This window comes from Oncorhynchus kisutch, unplaced genomic scaffold (assembly GCF_002021735.2).
Source record: "Oncorhynchus kisutch isolate 150728-3 unplaced genomic scaffold, Okis_V2 scaffold3858, whole genome shotgun sequence".
NCBI lineage: Eukaryota > Metazoa > Chordata > Actinopteri > Salmoniformes > Salmonidae > Oncorhynchus > Oncorhynchus kisutch.
Window position 1 is genome coordinate 117,304 of NW_022265803.1, and position 15,848 is coordinate 133,151.

At 37.3% G+C, this 15,848-nt stretch overlaps 1 protein-coding gene across 1 annotated transcript in view; it reads left to right on the top strand.

Annotated features, from left to right (window-relative positions):
• LOC116372035 (dynamin-2) overlaps positions 1-15,848 on the top strand; it is a 79,129-nt gene that overhangs the window by 8,032 nt on the left and 55,249 nt on the right. The window contains exon 3 of the mRNA XM_031821109.1: positions 1,269-1,418. Coding sequence (XP_031676969.1) covers positions 1,269-1,418 — 150 coding nt within the window. The remainder of the gene's footprint in view (positions 1-1,268; positions 1,419-15,848) is intronic.

The window sequence follows — 15,848 nt, forward strand, 5'->3', positions numbered from 1 at the left end:
GTGTATATTTGGCCTTGTGATTTAGGTTATTGTCCTGCTGAAAGGTGAATTTGTCTCCCAGTGTCTGTTGGGAAAGCAGTTTCAACCAGGTTCTGTGCTTAGCTCTATTCTGTTTATTTTTATCCTAAAAAAACTTATTGCAAACAGGATGCATGATTTTAAATTTTTTGTATTTTGTACACTGTCATTTAGGTTCGTATTGTGGAGTAACTACAATGTTGTCTATCCATCCTCAGTTTTCTCCCGTCACAGCCATTAAACTCTGTAACTGTTTTAAAGTCACCATTGGCCTCATGGTGAAAACCCTGAGCAGTTTCCTTCCTCTCTGGCAACTGAGTTGGGAAGGACGCCTGTATCTTTGTAGTGACTGGGTGTATTGATACACCATCTAAAGTGTAATTAATAACTTCACCATAACATTCTCAAAGGGATATTCAATGTTTGCTTCTATTTGTTGAGCCATCTACCAATATGTGCTCTTCTTTGCAAGGCATTGGAAAACCTTCCTGGTCTTTGTGGTTGAATCTGTGTTTGAAATGAACTGCTCGACTGAGGGACCTTACAGATAATTATATGTGTGGGTTACAGAGATGAGGCAGTCATTCATAAAGTATGTTAAACACTATTATTGCACACAGAGTGAGTCCATACATCTTATGATGTGAAATGTTAAGCACATGTTTACTCCTGAACTCATTTAGATTCACCATAACACAGGGCTGGATTACTTATTGACTCAAGACATTTCAGCTTTTCATTTTTAATGAATTTGTCAAAAAATGTATAAAACATAACTCAAATGTGACATTATGGAGTATGGTGTGTAGGCCACTAACACCGTCTCAATTTAATCAATCATGACATGTCATGACATGCTTCGTTTTTGTGGTGACTTACAGATGTTTTCTCTCTCCCTCTAACCTCTTCCCTCCCTCTCTCCCTCCCCTCCCTCCCCTCCCTCCCTCCCTCCCTCCCTCCCTCCCTCCCTCCCTCCCTCCCTCCCTCCCTCCCTCCCTCCCTCCCTCCCTCCCTCCCTCCCTCCCTCCCTCCCTCCCTCCCTCCCTCTCTCTCTCTCTCTCTCTCTCTCTCTCTCTCTCCCTCTCTCTCTCTCTCTCTCTCTCTCTCTCCCTCCCTCTCTCTCTCTCTCTCTCTCTCTCTCTCTCTCTCCCTCCCTCCCTCCCTCCCTCCCTCCCTCCCTCCCTCCCTCCCTCCCTCTCTCTCTCTCTCTCTCTCTCTCTCTCTCTCTCTCTCTCTCTCCCTAATAACAGAGTATGCTGAGTTTCTTCATTGTAAAGGTCGTCAGTTTGTGGACTTTGATGAGGTGCGTTTGGAGATTGAGGCCGAGACTGATCGCATCACTGGGTCCAATAAGGGAATCTCTGCTGTTCCCATCAACCTCCGAGTCTATTCCCCTAATGGTACACACACACACACAGAGCGAGAGACTCACGGACATATGTTCAAGCACGGACGCATGCAAACATAGGCCACACACGAACATGCAAAACACACAGTCCTGAATGTAGTTCTGCTTTGTTAGGTGCTGATAAACAGAGTGAACAACTAATGGACAACTAGTCAAAGCACAAAACACATGTTTTCCCCCTCTGGGTCAAACAGCTGCACAGGACAAAGTTTCCAGCAGCACCAGTATTTATACCCTCCTTTAGGCAGAGTCTCCTGCCTGCTCATCTAAACACTACGTCTATGTTGCTAGGCAGGAAGTCAAGAGATGTGTTTAATAAAACCCACATTCCTCCCTGGTCCACATCTGACCTGACCTCGGCCCACATTCCTCCCTAGTCCACATCTGACCTGACCTCGGCCCACATTCCTCCCTAGTCCACATCTGACCTGACCTCGGCCCACATTCCTCCCTAGTCCACATCTGACCTGACCTCGGCCCACATTCCTCCCTAGTCCACATCTGACCTGACCTCGGCCCACATTCCTCCCTAGTCCACATCCGACCTGACCTCGGCCCACATTCCTCCCTAGTCCACATCTGACCTCGGCCCACATTCCTCCCTAGTCCACATCTGACCTGACCTCGGCCCACATTCCTCCCTAGTCCACATCCGACCTGACCTCGGCCCACATTCCTCCCTAGTCCACATCTGACCTGACCTCGGCCCACATTCCTCCCTAGTCCACATCCGACCTGACCTCGGCCCACATTCCTCCCTAGTCCACATCCGACCTGACCTCGGCCCACATTCCTCCCTAGTCCACATCTGACCTGACCTCGGCCCACATTCCTCCCTAGTCCACATCTGACCTGACCTCGGCCCACATTCCTCCCTAGTCCACATCTGACCTGACCTCGGCCAACATTCCTCCCTAATCCACATCTGACCTGACCTCGGCCCACATTCCTCCCTAGTCCACATCTGACCTGACCTCGGCCCACATTCCTCCCTAGTCCACAGCGATCCAACCTTATCAGTGACCGTAACCATTAACCAGTATAGCCAGTATCTAAAACTACAACCCGACAGTCCCTCAATAGTATTTCCATACTGTTCAACATCACATAAACTTTGAAAATGACTTATAAATGAGCAGAAAATAAAACATGAGACTCCGAGACTAATGTCCTCTGATCTGTAATTACACTATGGACTCTCATTTCCATCTCTCGTCGGACAACTGATAATGACTTTTCAGCTGGAGCTTTTGACTTCATCCGTTTCAGCTGGAGTTGTTGACTTCATCCGTTTCCGCTGGAGTTGTTGACTTCATCCGTTTCCGCTGGAGTTGTTGACTTCCTCCGTTTCAGCTGGAGATGTTGACTTCATCCGTTTCAGCTGGAGATGTTGACTTCATCCGTTTCAGCTGGAGATGTTGACTTCATCCGTTTCCGCTGGAGATGTTGACTTCATCCGTTTCCGCTGGAGATGTTGACCTCATCCGTTTCATCTGGAGATGTTGACTTCATCCGTTTCAGCTGGAGATGTTGACTTCATCCGTTTCAGCTGGAGATGTAGACCTCATCCGTTTCAGCTGGAGATGTAGACCTCATCCGTTCCTCCTTCGGGTTCCTAAGAGAGTGATCGCACAAGACTTGAAAAGCAAAAGAAACACAAAACATAACAAGTATTAATAATGCCTTAAACTATGCATAATTACATATGCAAAGAAAACAACAACATTTGATAACATGATGATTCCCAGTCTCTCTTCGCCTGACTCTATGCCTTCGGGATACTGTTCTGCTGGGTTCCACAAAAATAAAGGCCCTAAAACAACCTCATGTTTTCACCCAGTCTTCCCCTGTTCAGCCACAGGTTACAAAAGATGATCTAATAACATACTATATTCACTTCGCCCCTCATCTCCTCCTCCATGGTCACCTGATAGTGGTGACTTTAATCAACTGTACCTCATCCTGATGTAAATCAGAACTGTAAATACGTTTCAGCATCAAATGGCCCAAGAAGGTGATATCCCAGCAATACTACCCAGGTAACCCCTGCGACCATTAACACTACACATGATGCATACTTCAAAATACCCCTCATTTGCGCCGGAGTCTAGTTCCATGCTGTTACTATAGTCTAGTTCCATGCTGTTACTATAGTCTAGTTCCATGCTGTTACTATAGTCTAGTTCCATACTGTTACTATAGTCTAGTTCCATACTGTTACTATAGTCTAGTTCCATGTTACTATAGTCTAGTTCCATGTTACTATAGTCTAGTTCCATGTTACTATAGTCTAGTTCCATACTGTTACTATAGTCTAGTTCCATGTTACTATAGTCTAGTTCCATGTTACTATAGTCTAGTTCCATGTTACTATAGTCTAGTTCCATACTGTTACTATAGTCTAGTTCCATACTGTTACTATAGTCTAGTTCCATGTTACTATAGTCTAGTTCCATGTTACTATAGTCTAGTTCCATGCTGTACTATAGTCTAGTTCCATACTGTTACTATAGTCTAGTTCCATGCTGTTACTATAGTCTAGTACCATGCTGTTACTATAGTCTAGTTTCATGCTGTTACTATAGTCTAGTTCCATGTTACTATAGTCTAGTTCCATGTTACTATAGTCTAGTTCCATGTTACTATAGTCTAGTTCCATGTTACTATAGTCTAGTTCCATGTTACTATAGTCTAGTTCCATGTTACTATAGTCTAGTTCCATACTGTTACTATAGTCTAGTTCCATGCTGTTACTATAGTCTAGTTCCATGTTACTATAGTCTAGTTCCATGTTACTATAGTCTAGTTCCATGCTGTTACTATAGTCTAGTTCCATGTTACTATAGTCTAGTTCCATGTTACTATAGGTCTAGTTCCATGTTACTATAGTCTAGTTCCATGTTACTATAGTCTAGTTCCATACTGTTACTATAGTCTAGTTCCATGTTACTATAGTCTAGTTCCATACTGTTACTATAGTCTAGTTCCATGTTACTATAGTCTAGTTCCATGTTACTATAGTCTAGTTCCATGCTGTTACTATAGTCTAGTTCCATGTTACTATAGTCTAGTTCCATGTTACTATAGTCTAGTTCCATGTTACTATAGTCTAGTTCCATGCTGTTACTATAGTCTAGTTCCATACTGTTACTATAGTCTAGTTCCATGCTGTTACTATAGTCTAGTTCCATGTTACTATAGGTCTAGTTCCATGTTACTATAGTCTAGTTCCATGCTGTTACTATAGTCTAGTTCCATGTTACTATAGTCTAGTTCCATACTGTTACTATAGTCTAGTTCCATGTTACTATAGTCTAGTTCCATGTTACTATAGTCTAGTTCCATGCTGTTACTATATTCTAGTTCCATGTTACTATAGTCTAGTTCCATGTTACTATAGTCCTAGTTCCATGTTACTATAGTCTAGTTCCATGCTGTTACTATAGTCTAGTTCCATGTTACTATAGTCTAGTTCCATGTTACTATAGTCTAGTTCCATACTGTTACTATAGTCTAGTTCCATGTTACTATAGTCTAGTTCCATGTTACTATAGTCTAGTTCCATGGCTGTTACTATAGTCTAGTTCCATACTGTTACTATAGTCTAGTTCCATGCTGTTACTATAGTCTAGTTCCATGTTACTATAGTCTAGTTCCATGCTGTTACTATAGTCTAGTACCATGCTGTTACTATAGTCTAGTACCATGTTACTATAGTCTAGTTCCATGTTACTATAGTCTAGTTCCATGTTACTATAGTCTAGTTCCATGTTACTATAGTCTAGTTCCATACTGTTACTATATCTAGTTCATGTACTATAGTTCCATGTTACTATAGTCTAGTTCCATGTTACTAAGTCCTAGTTCCATGCTGTTACTATAGTCTAGTTCCATACTGTTACTATAGTTCTAGTTCCATGCTGTTACTATAGTCTAGTCCATGTTACTATAGTCTAGTTCCATGCTGTTACTATAGTCTAGTACCATGCTGTTAACGATGAGTCTAGTAAGCCATGTTACTATAGTCTAGTTCCATGTTACTATAGTCTAGTTCCATGTTACTATAGTCTAGTTCCATGTTACTATAGTCTAGTTCCATGTTACTATAGTCTAGTTCCATGTTACTATAGTCTAGTTCCATGTTACTATAGTCTAGTTCCATGCTGTTACTATAGTCTAGTTCCATACTGTTACTATAGTCTAGTTCCATGCTGTTACTATAGTCTAGTTCCATGTTACTATAGTCTAGTTCCATGCTGTTACTATAGTCTAGTACCATGCTGTTACTATAGTCTAGTACCATGTTACTATAGTCTAGTTCCATGTTACTATAGTCTAGTTCCATGTTACTATAGTCTAGTTCCATGTTACTATAGTCTAGTTCCATGTTACTATAGTCTAGTTCCATGTTACTATAGTCTAGTTCCATGTTACTATAGTCTAGTTCCATGTTACTATAGTCTAGTTCCATACTGTTACTATAGTCTAGTTCCATGTTACTATAGTCTAGTTCCATGCTGTTACTATAGTCTAGTTCCATACTGTTACTATAGTCTAGTTCCATACTGTTACTATAGTCTAGTTCCATACTGTTACTATAGTCTAGTTCCATGTTACTATAGTCTAGTTCCATACTGTTACTATAGTCTAGTTCCATGTTACTATAGTCTAGTTCCATGTTACTATAGTCTAGTTCCATACTGTTACTATAGTCTAGTTCCATGTTACTATAGTCTAGTTCCATGTTACTATAGTCTAGTTCCATGTTACTATAGTCTAGTTCCATGTTACTATAGTCTAGTTCCATGCTGTTACTATAGTCTAGTTCCATGCTGTTACTATAGTCTAGTTCCATGTTACTATAATCTAGTTCCATGCTGTTACTATAGTCTAGTTCCATGTTACTATAGTCTAGTTCCATGTTACTATAGTCTAGTTCCATGTTACTATAGTCTAGTTCCATGCTGTTACTATAGTCTAGTTCCATGTTACTATAGTCTAGTTCCATGTTACTATAGTCTAGTTCCATGTTACTATAGTCTAGTTCCATGCTGTTACTATAGTCTAGTTCCATGTTACTATAGTCTAGTTCCATGCTGTTACTATAGTCTAGTTCCATGTTACTATAGTCTAGTTCCATGTTACTATAGTCTAGTTCCATGTTACTATAGTCTAGTTCCATGCTGTTACTATAGTCTAGTTCCATGTTACTATAGTCTAGTTCCATGTTACTATAGTCTAGTTCCATGTTACTATAGTCTAGTTCCATGTTACTATAGTCTAGGTCCATGTTACTATAGTCTAGTTCCATGTTACTATAGTCTAGTTCCATGTTACTATAGTCTAGTTCCATGCTGTTACTATAGTCTAGTTCCATGCTGTTACTATAGTCTAGTTCCATGTTACTATAGTCTAGTTCCATGTTGTTACTATAGTCTAGTTCCATGCTGTTACTATAGTCTAGTTCCATGTTACTATAGTCTAGTTCCATGTTACTATAGTCTAGTTCCATACTGTTACTATAGTCTAGTTCCATACTGTTACTATAGTCTAGTTCCATGTTACTATAGTCTAGTTCCATGCTGTTACTATAGTCTAGTTCCATGTTACTATAGTCTAGTTCCATACTGTTACTATAGTCTAGTTCCATGTTACTATAGTCTAGTTCCATGTTACTATAGTCTAGTTCCATGTTACTATAGTCTAGTTCCATGTTACTATAGTCTAGTTCCATGCTGTTACTATAGTCTAGTTCCATACTGTTACTATAGTCTAGTTCCATACTGTTACTATAGTCTAGTTCCATACTGTTACTATAGTCTAGTTCCATGCTGTTACTATAGTCTAGTTCCATGCTGTTACTATAGTCTAGTACCATGCTGTTACTATAGTCTAGTTCCATGCTGTTACTATAGTCTAGTTCCATGTTACTATAGTCTAGTTCCATGTTACTATAGTCTAGTTCCATGTTACTATAGTCTAGTTCCATGTTACTATAGTCTAGTTCCATGTTACTATAGTCTAGTTCCATACTGTTACTATAGTCTAGTTCCATGCTGTTACTATAGTCTAGTTCCATACTGTTACTATAGTCTAGGTCCATGTTACTATAGTCTAGTTCCATACTGTTACTATAGTCTAGTTCCATGCTGTTACTATAGTCTAGTTCCATGCTGTTACTATAGTCTAGTTCCATGTTACTATAGTCTAGTACCATGTTACTATAGTCTAGTTCCATGTTACTATAGTCTAGTTCCATGTTACTATAGTCTAGTTCCATGTTACTATAGTCTAGTTCCATGTTACTATAGTCTAGTTCCATACTGTTACTATAGTCTAGTTCCATGTTACTATAGTCTAGTTCCATGCTGTTACTATAGTCTAGTTCCATGCTGTTACTATAGTCTAGTTCCATGTTACTATAGTCTAGTACCATGTTATTATAGTCTAGTTCCATGTTACTATAGTCTAGTTCCATGTTACTATAGTCTAGTTCCATGTTACTATAGTCTAGTTCCATACTGTTACTATAGTCTAGTTCCATGTTACTATAGTCTAGTTCCATACTGTTACTATAGTCTAGTTCCATGCTGTTACTATAGTCTAGTTCCATGCTGTTACTATAGTCTAGTTCCATACTGTTACTATAGTCTAGTTCCATGCTGTTACTATAGTCTAGTTCCATGTTACTATAGTCTAGTTCCATGTTACTATAGTCTAGTTCCATGTTACTATAGTCTAGTTCCATACTGTTACTATAGTCTAGTTCCATACTGTTACTATAGTCTAGTTCCATGTTACTATAGTCTAGTTCCATGTTACTATAGTCTAGTTCCATGTTACTATAGTCTAGTTCCATACTGTTACTATAGTCTAGTTCCATGTTACTATAGTCTAGTTCCATGTTACTATAGTCTAGTTCCATGTTACTATAGTCTAGTTCCATGTTACTATAGTCTAGTTCCATACTGTTACTATAGTCTAGTTCCATGTTACTATAGTCTAGTTCCATACTGTTACTATAGTCTAGTTCCATGTTACTATAGTCTAGTTCCATACTGTTACTATAGTCTAGTTCCATACTGTTACTATAGTCTAGTTCCATGCTGTTACTATAGTCTAGTTCCATGCTGTTACTATAGTCTAGTTCCATGCTGTTACTATAGTCTAGTTCCATGTTACTATAGTCTAGTTCCATGTTACTATAGTCTAGTTCCATGTTACTATAGTCTAGTTCCATGTTACTATAGTCTAGTTCCATGTTACTATAGTCTAGTTCCATGTTACTATAGTCTAGTTCCATGTTACTATAGTCTAGTTCCATGTTACTATAGTCTAGTTCCATGTTACTATAGTCTAGTTCCATGCTGTTACTATAGTCTAGTTCCATGCTGTTACTATAGTCTAGTTCCATGTTACTATAGTCTAGTTCCATGCTGTTACTATAGTCTAGTTCCATGTTACTATAGTCTAGTTCCATGTTACTATAGTCTAGTTCCATGTTACTATAGTCTAGTTCCATGTTACTATAGTCTAGTTCCATGTTACTATAGTCTAGTTCCATGTTACTATAGTCTAGTTCCATGTTACTATAGTCTAGTTCCATGTTACTATAGTCTAGTTCCATGTTACTATAGTCTAGTTCCATGTTACTATAGTCTAGTTCCATGTTACTATAGTCTAGTTCCATGTTACTATAGTCTAGTTCCATACTGTTACTATAGTCTAGTTCCATGTTACTATAGTCTAGTTCCATACTGTTACTATAGTCTAGTTCCATGTTACTATAGTCTAGTTCCATGCTGTTACTATAGTCTAGTTCCATGCTGTTACTATAGTCTAGTTCCATGTTACTATAGTCTAGTTCCATGTTACTATAGTCTAGTTCCATGTTACTATAGTCTAGTTCCATGTTACTATAGTCTAGTTCCATGCTTTACTATAGTCTAGTTCCATGCTGTTACTATAGTCTAGTTCCATGTTACTATAGTCTAGTTCCATGTTACTATAGTCTAGTTCCATGTTACTATAGTCTAGTTCCATGTTACTATAGTCTAGTTCCATGTTACTATAGTCTAGTTCCATGTTACTATAGTCTAGTTCCATGTTACTATAGTCTAGTTCCATGTTACTATAGTCTAGTTCCATGTTACTATAGTCTAGTTCCATGTTACTATAGTCTAGTTCCATGTTACTATAGTCTAGTTCCATGCTGTTACTATAGTCTAGGTCCATGCTGTTACTATAGTCTAGTTCTATGTTACTATAGTCTAGTTCCATGTTACTATAGTCTAGTTCCATGTTACTATAGTCTAGTTCCATGTTACTATAGTCTAGTTCCATGTTACTATAGTCTAGTTCCATGTTACTATAGTCTAGTTCCATGCTGTTACTATAGTCTAGTTCCATGTTACTATAGTCTAGTTCCATGTTACTATAGTCTAGTTCCATGTTACTATAGTCTAGTTCCATGTTACTATAGTCTAGTTCCATGTTACTATAGTCTAGTTCCATGTTACTATAGTCTAGTTCCATGCTGTTACTATAGTCTAGTTCCATGTTACTATAGTCTAGTTCCATGTTACTATAGTCTAGTTCCATGCTGTTACTATAGTCTAGTTCCATGTTACTATAGTCTAGTTCCATGTTACTATAGTCTAGTTCCATGTTACTATAGTCTAGTTCCATGTTACTATAGTCTAGTTCCATGTTACTATAGTCTAGTTCCATGTTACTATAGTCTAGTTCCATGTTACTATAGTCTAGTTCCATGCTGTTACTATAGTCTAGTTCCATGTTACTATAGTCTAGTTCCATGTTACTATAGTCTAGTTCCATACTGTTACTATAGTCTAGTTCCATGTTACTATAGTCTAGTTCCATGTTACTATAGTCTAGTTCCATGTTACTATAGTCTAGTTCCATGTGTTACTATAGTCTAGTTCCATGCTGTTACTATAGTCTAGTTCCATGTTACTATAGTCTAGTTCCATGCTGTTACTATAGTCTAGTTCCATGTTACTATAGTCTAGTTCCATGCTGTTACTATAGTCTAGTTCCATGCTGTTACTATAGTCTAGTTCCATGTTACTATAGTCTAGTTCCATGTTACTATAGTCTAGTTCCATGTTACTATAGTCTAGTTCCATGTTACTATAGTCTAGTTCCATGTTACTATAGTCTAGTTCCATGTTACTATAGTCTAGTTCCATGTTACTATAGTCTAGTTCCATACTGTTACTATAGTCTAGTTCCATGCTGTTACTATAGTCTAGTTCCATGTTACTATAGTCTAGTTCCATGTTACTATAGTCTAGTTCCATGTTACTATAGTCTAGTTCCATGTTACTATAGTCTAGTTCCATGTTACTATAGTCTAGTTCCATGCTGTTACTATAGTCTAGTTCCATGTTACTATAGTCTAGTTCCATGCTGTTACTATAGTCTAGTTCCATGTTTACTATAGTCTAGTTCCATGTTTACTATAGTCTAGTTCCATGTTACTATAGTCTAGTTCCATGCTGTTACTATAGTCTAGTTCCATGCTGTTACTATAGTCTAGTTCCATGTTACTATAGTCTAGTTCCATGTTGTTACTATAGTCTAGTTCCATGTTACTATAGTCTAGTTCCATGTGTTACTATAGTCTAGTTCCATACTGTTACTATAGTCTAGTTCCATGTTACTATAGTCTAGTTCCATGTTACTATAGTCTAGTTCCATGTTACTATAGTCTAGTTCCATGCTGTTACTATAGTCTAGTTCCATGTTACTATAGTCTAGTTCCATGTTTACTATAGTCTAGTTCCATGCTGTTACTATAGTCTAGTTCCATGTGTTACTATAGTCTAGTTCCATGTTACTATAGTCTAGTTCCATGCTGTACTATAGTCTAGTTCCATGTTACTATAGTCTAGTTCCATGTTACTATAGTCTAGTTCCATGTTACTATAGTCTAGTTCCATGCTGTTACTATAGTCTAGTTCCATGTTACTATAGTCTAGTTCCATGTTGTTACTATAGTCTAGTTCCATACTGTTACTATAGTCTAGTTCCATGCTGTTACTATAGTCTAGTTCCATGCTGTTACTATAGTCTAGTTCCATGTTACTATAGTCTAGTTCCATGCTGTTACTATAGTCTAGTTCCATGTTACTATAGTCTAGTTCCATGTTACTATAGTCTAGTTCCATGTTACTATAGTCTAGTTCCATGTTACTATAGTCTAGTTCCATGTTGTTACTATAGTCTAGTTCCATACTGTTACTATAGTCTAGTTCCATGTTACTATAGTCTAGTTCCATGTTACTATAGTCTAGTTCCATGTTACTATAGTCTAGTTCCATGTTACTATAGTCTAGTTCCATGTTACTATAGTCTAGTTCCATGTTACTATAGTCTAGTTCCATGTTACTATAGTCTAGTTCCTGTCTCTTATACACATCTAGATGTTGTTACTATAGTCTAGTTCCATGCTGTTACTATAGTCTAGTTCCATGTTACTATAGTCTAGTTCCATGTTACTATAGTCTAGTTCCATGTTACTATAGTCTAGTTCCATGTTACTATAGTCTAGTTCCATGTTACTATAGTCTAGTTCCATGTTGTTACTATAGTCTAGTTCCATACTGTTACTATAGTCTAGTTCCATGTTACTATAGTCTAGTTCCATGCTGTTACTATAGTCTAGTTCCATGTTACTATAGTCTAGTTCCATGTTACTATAGTCTAGTTCCATGCTGTTACTATAGTCTAGTTCCATGCTGTTACTATAGTCTAGTTCCATGCTGTTACTATAGTCTAGTTCCATGTTACTATAGTCTAGTTCCATGCTGTTACTATAGTCTAGTTCCATGCTGTTACTATAGTCTAGTTCCATGCTGTTACTATAGTCTAGTTCCATGCTGTTACTATAGTCTAGTTCCATACTGTTACTATAGTCTAGTTCCATGTTACTATAGTCTAGTTCCATGTTACTATAGTCTAGTTCCATGTTACTATAGTCTAGTTCCATGTTACTATAGTCTAGTTCCATACTGTTACTATAGTCTAGTTCCATGCTGTTACTATAGTCTAGTTCCATGTTACTATAGTCTAGTTCCATGTTACTATAGTCTAGTTCCATGTTACTATAGTCTAGTTCCATGTTACTATAGTCTAGTTCCATGTTACTATAGTCTAGTTCCATGTTACTATAGTCTAGTTCCATACTGTTACTATAGTCTAGTTCCATGCTGTTACTATAGTCTAGTTCCATGCTGTTACTATAGTCTAGTTCCATGTTACTATAGTCTAGTTCCATGTTACTATAGTCTAGTTCCATGTTACTATAGTCTAGTTCCATGCTGTTACTATAGTCTAGTTCCATGCTGTTACTATAGTCTAGTTCCATGTTACTATAGTCTAGTTCCATGTTACTATAGTCTAGTTCCATGTTACTATAGTCTAGTTCCATGTTACTATAGTCTAGTTCCATGTTACTATAGTCTAGTTCCATGTTACTATAGTCTAGTTCCATGTTACTATAGTCTAGTTCCATGCTGTTACTATAGTCTAGTTCCATGTTACTATAGTCTAGTTCCATGTTACTATAGTCTAGTTCCATGTTACTATAGTCTAGTTCCATGTTACTATAGTCTAGTTCCATGCTGTTACTATAGTCTAGTTCCATGCTGTTACTATAGTCTAGTTCCATGTTACTATAGTCTAGTTCCATGCTGTTACTATAGTCTAGTTCCATGCTGTTACTATAGTCTAGTTCCATGCTGTTACTATAGTCTAGTTCCATGTTACTATAGTCTAGTTCCATGTTACTATAGTCTAGTTCCATGTTACTATAGTCTAGTTCCATGTTACTATAGTCTAGTTCCATACTGTTACTATAGTCTAGTTCCATACTGTTACTATAGTCTAGTTCCATACTGTTACTATAGTCTAGTTCCATGTTACTATAGTCTAGTTCCATACTGTTACTATAGTCTAGTTCCATGTTACTATAGTCTAGTTCCATACTGTTACTATAGTCTAGTTCCATACTGTTACTATAGTCTAGTTCCATACTGTTACTATAGTCTAGTTCCATGCTGTTACTATAGTCTAGTTCCATGCTGTTACTATAGTCTAGTTCCATACTGTTACTATAGTCTAGTTCCATGCTGTTACTATAGTCTAGTTCCATGCTGTTACTATAGTCTAGTTCCATGTTACTATAGTCTAGTTCCATGTTACTATAGTCTAGTTCCATGTTACTATAGTCTAGTTCCATGTTACTATAGTCTAGTTCCATGCTGTTACTATAGTCTAGTTCCATGTTACTATAGTCTAGTTCCATGCTGTTACTATAGTCTAGTTCCATGTTACTATAGTCTAGTTCCATGTTACTATAGTCTAGTTCCATGTTACTATAGTCTAGTTCCATGCTGTTACTATAGTCTAGTTCCATGTTACTATAGTCTAGTTCCATGCTGTTACTATAGTCTAGTTCCATGTTACTATAGTCTAGTTCCATGCTGTTACTATAGTCTAGTTCCATGTTACTATAGTCTAGTTCCATGTTACTATAGTCTAGTTCCATGTTACTATAGTCTAGTTCCATGTTACTATAGTCTAGTTCCATGTTACTATAGTCTAGTTCCATGTTACTATAGTCTAGTTCCATGTTACTATAGTCTAGTTCCATGTTACTATAGTCTAGTTCCATGTTACTATAGTCTAGTTCCATGCTGTTACTATAGTCTAGTTCCATGTTACTATAGTCTAGTTCCATGTTACTATAGTCTAGTTCCATGTTACTATAGTCTAGTTCCATGTTACTATAGTCTAGTTCCATGTTACTATAGTCTAGTTCCATGTTACTATAGTCTAGTTCCATGCTGTTACTATAGTCTAGTTCCATGTTACTATAGTCTAGTTCCATACTGTTACTATAGTCTAGTTCCATGCTGTTACTATAGTCTAGTTCCATACTGTTACTATAGTCTAGTTCCATGCTGTTACTATAGTCTAGTTCCATGTTACTATAGTCTAGTTCCATGTTACTATAGTCTAGTTCCATGTTACTATAGTCTAGTTCCATGCTGTTACTATAGTCTAGTTCCATGTTACTATAGTCTAGTTCCATGCTGTTACTATAGTCTAGTTCCATGTTACTATAGTCTAGTTCCATGTTACTATAGTCTAGTTCCATGCTGTTACTATAGTCTAGTTCCATGTTACTATAGTCTAGTTCCATGTTACTATAGTCTAGTTCCATGTTACTATAGTCTAGTTCCATGTTACTATAGTCTAGTTCCATGTTACTATAGTCTAGTTCCATGCTGTTACTATAGTCTAGTTCCATACTGTTACTATAGTCTAGTTCCATGCTGTTACTATAGTCTAGTTCCATGTTACTATAGTCTAGTTCCATGCTGTTACTATAGTCTAGTTCCATGTTACTATAGTCTAGTTCCATGCTGTTACTATAGTCTAGTTCCATGCTGTTACTATAGTCTAGTTCCATGTTACTATAGTCTAGTTCCATACTGTTACTATAGTCTAGTTCCATACTGTTACTATAGTCTAGTTCCATGTTACTATAGTCTAGTTCCATACTGTTACTATAGTCTAGTTCCATACTGTTACTATAGTCTAGTTCCATGTTACTATAGTCTAGTTCCATACTGTTACTATAGTCTAGTTCCATACTGTTACTATAGTCTAGTTCCATGTTACTATAGTCTAGTTCCATGTTACTATAGTCTAGTTCCATGTTACTATAGTCTAGTTCCATACTGTTACTATAGTCTAGTTCCATGCTGTTACTATAGTCTAGTTCCATGCTGTTACTATAGTCTAGTTCCATGTTACTATAGTCTAGTTCCATGTTACTATAGTCTAGTTCCATGTTACTATAGTCTAGTTCCATGTTACTATAGTCTAGTTCCATGCTGTTACTATAGTCTAGTTCCATGTTACTATAGTCTAGTTCCATACTGTTACTATAGTCTAGTTCCATGTTACTATAGTCTAGTTCCATGTTACTATAGTCTAGTTCCATGTTACTATAGTCTAGTTCCATGCTGTTACTATAGTCTAGTTCCATGCTGTTACTATAGTCTAGTTCCATGCTGTTACTATAGTCTAGTTCCATGCTGTTACTATAGTCTAGTTCCATGTTACTATAGTCTAGTTCCATGTTACTATAGTCTAGTTCCATACTGTTACTATAGTCTAGTTCCATGTTACTATAGTCTAGTTCCATACTGTTACTATAGTCTAGTTCCATGTTACTATAGTCTAGTTCCATGTTACTATAGTCTAGTTCCATGTTACTATAGTCTAGTTCCATGTTACTATAGTCTAGTTCCATGTTACTATAGTCTAGTTCCATGTTACTATAGTCTAGTTCCATGCTGTTACTATAGTCTAGTTCCATGTTACT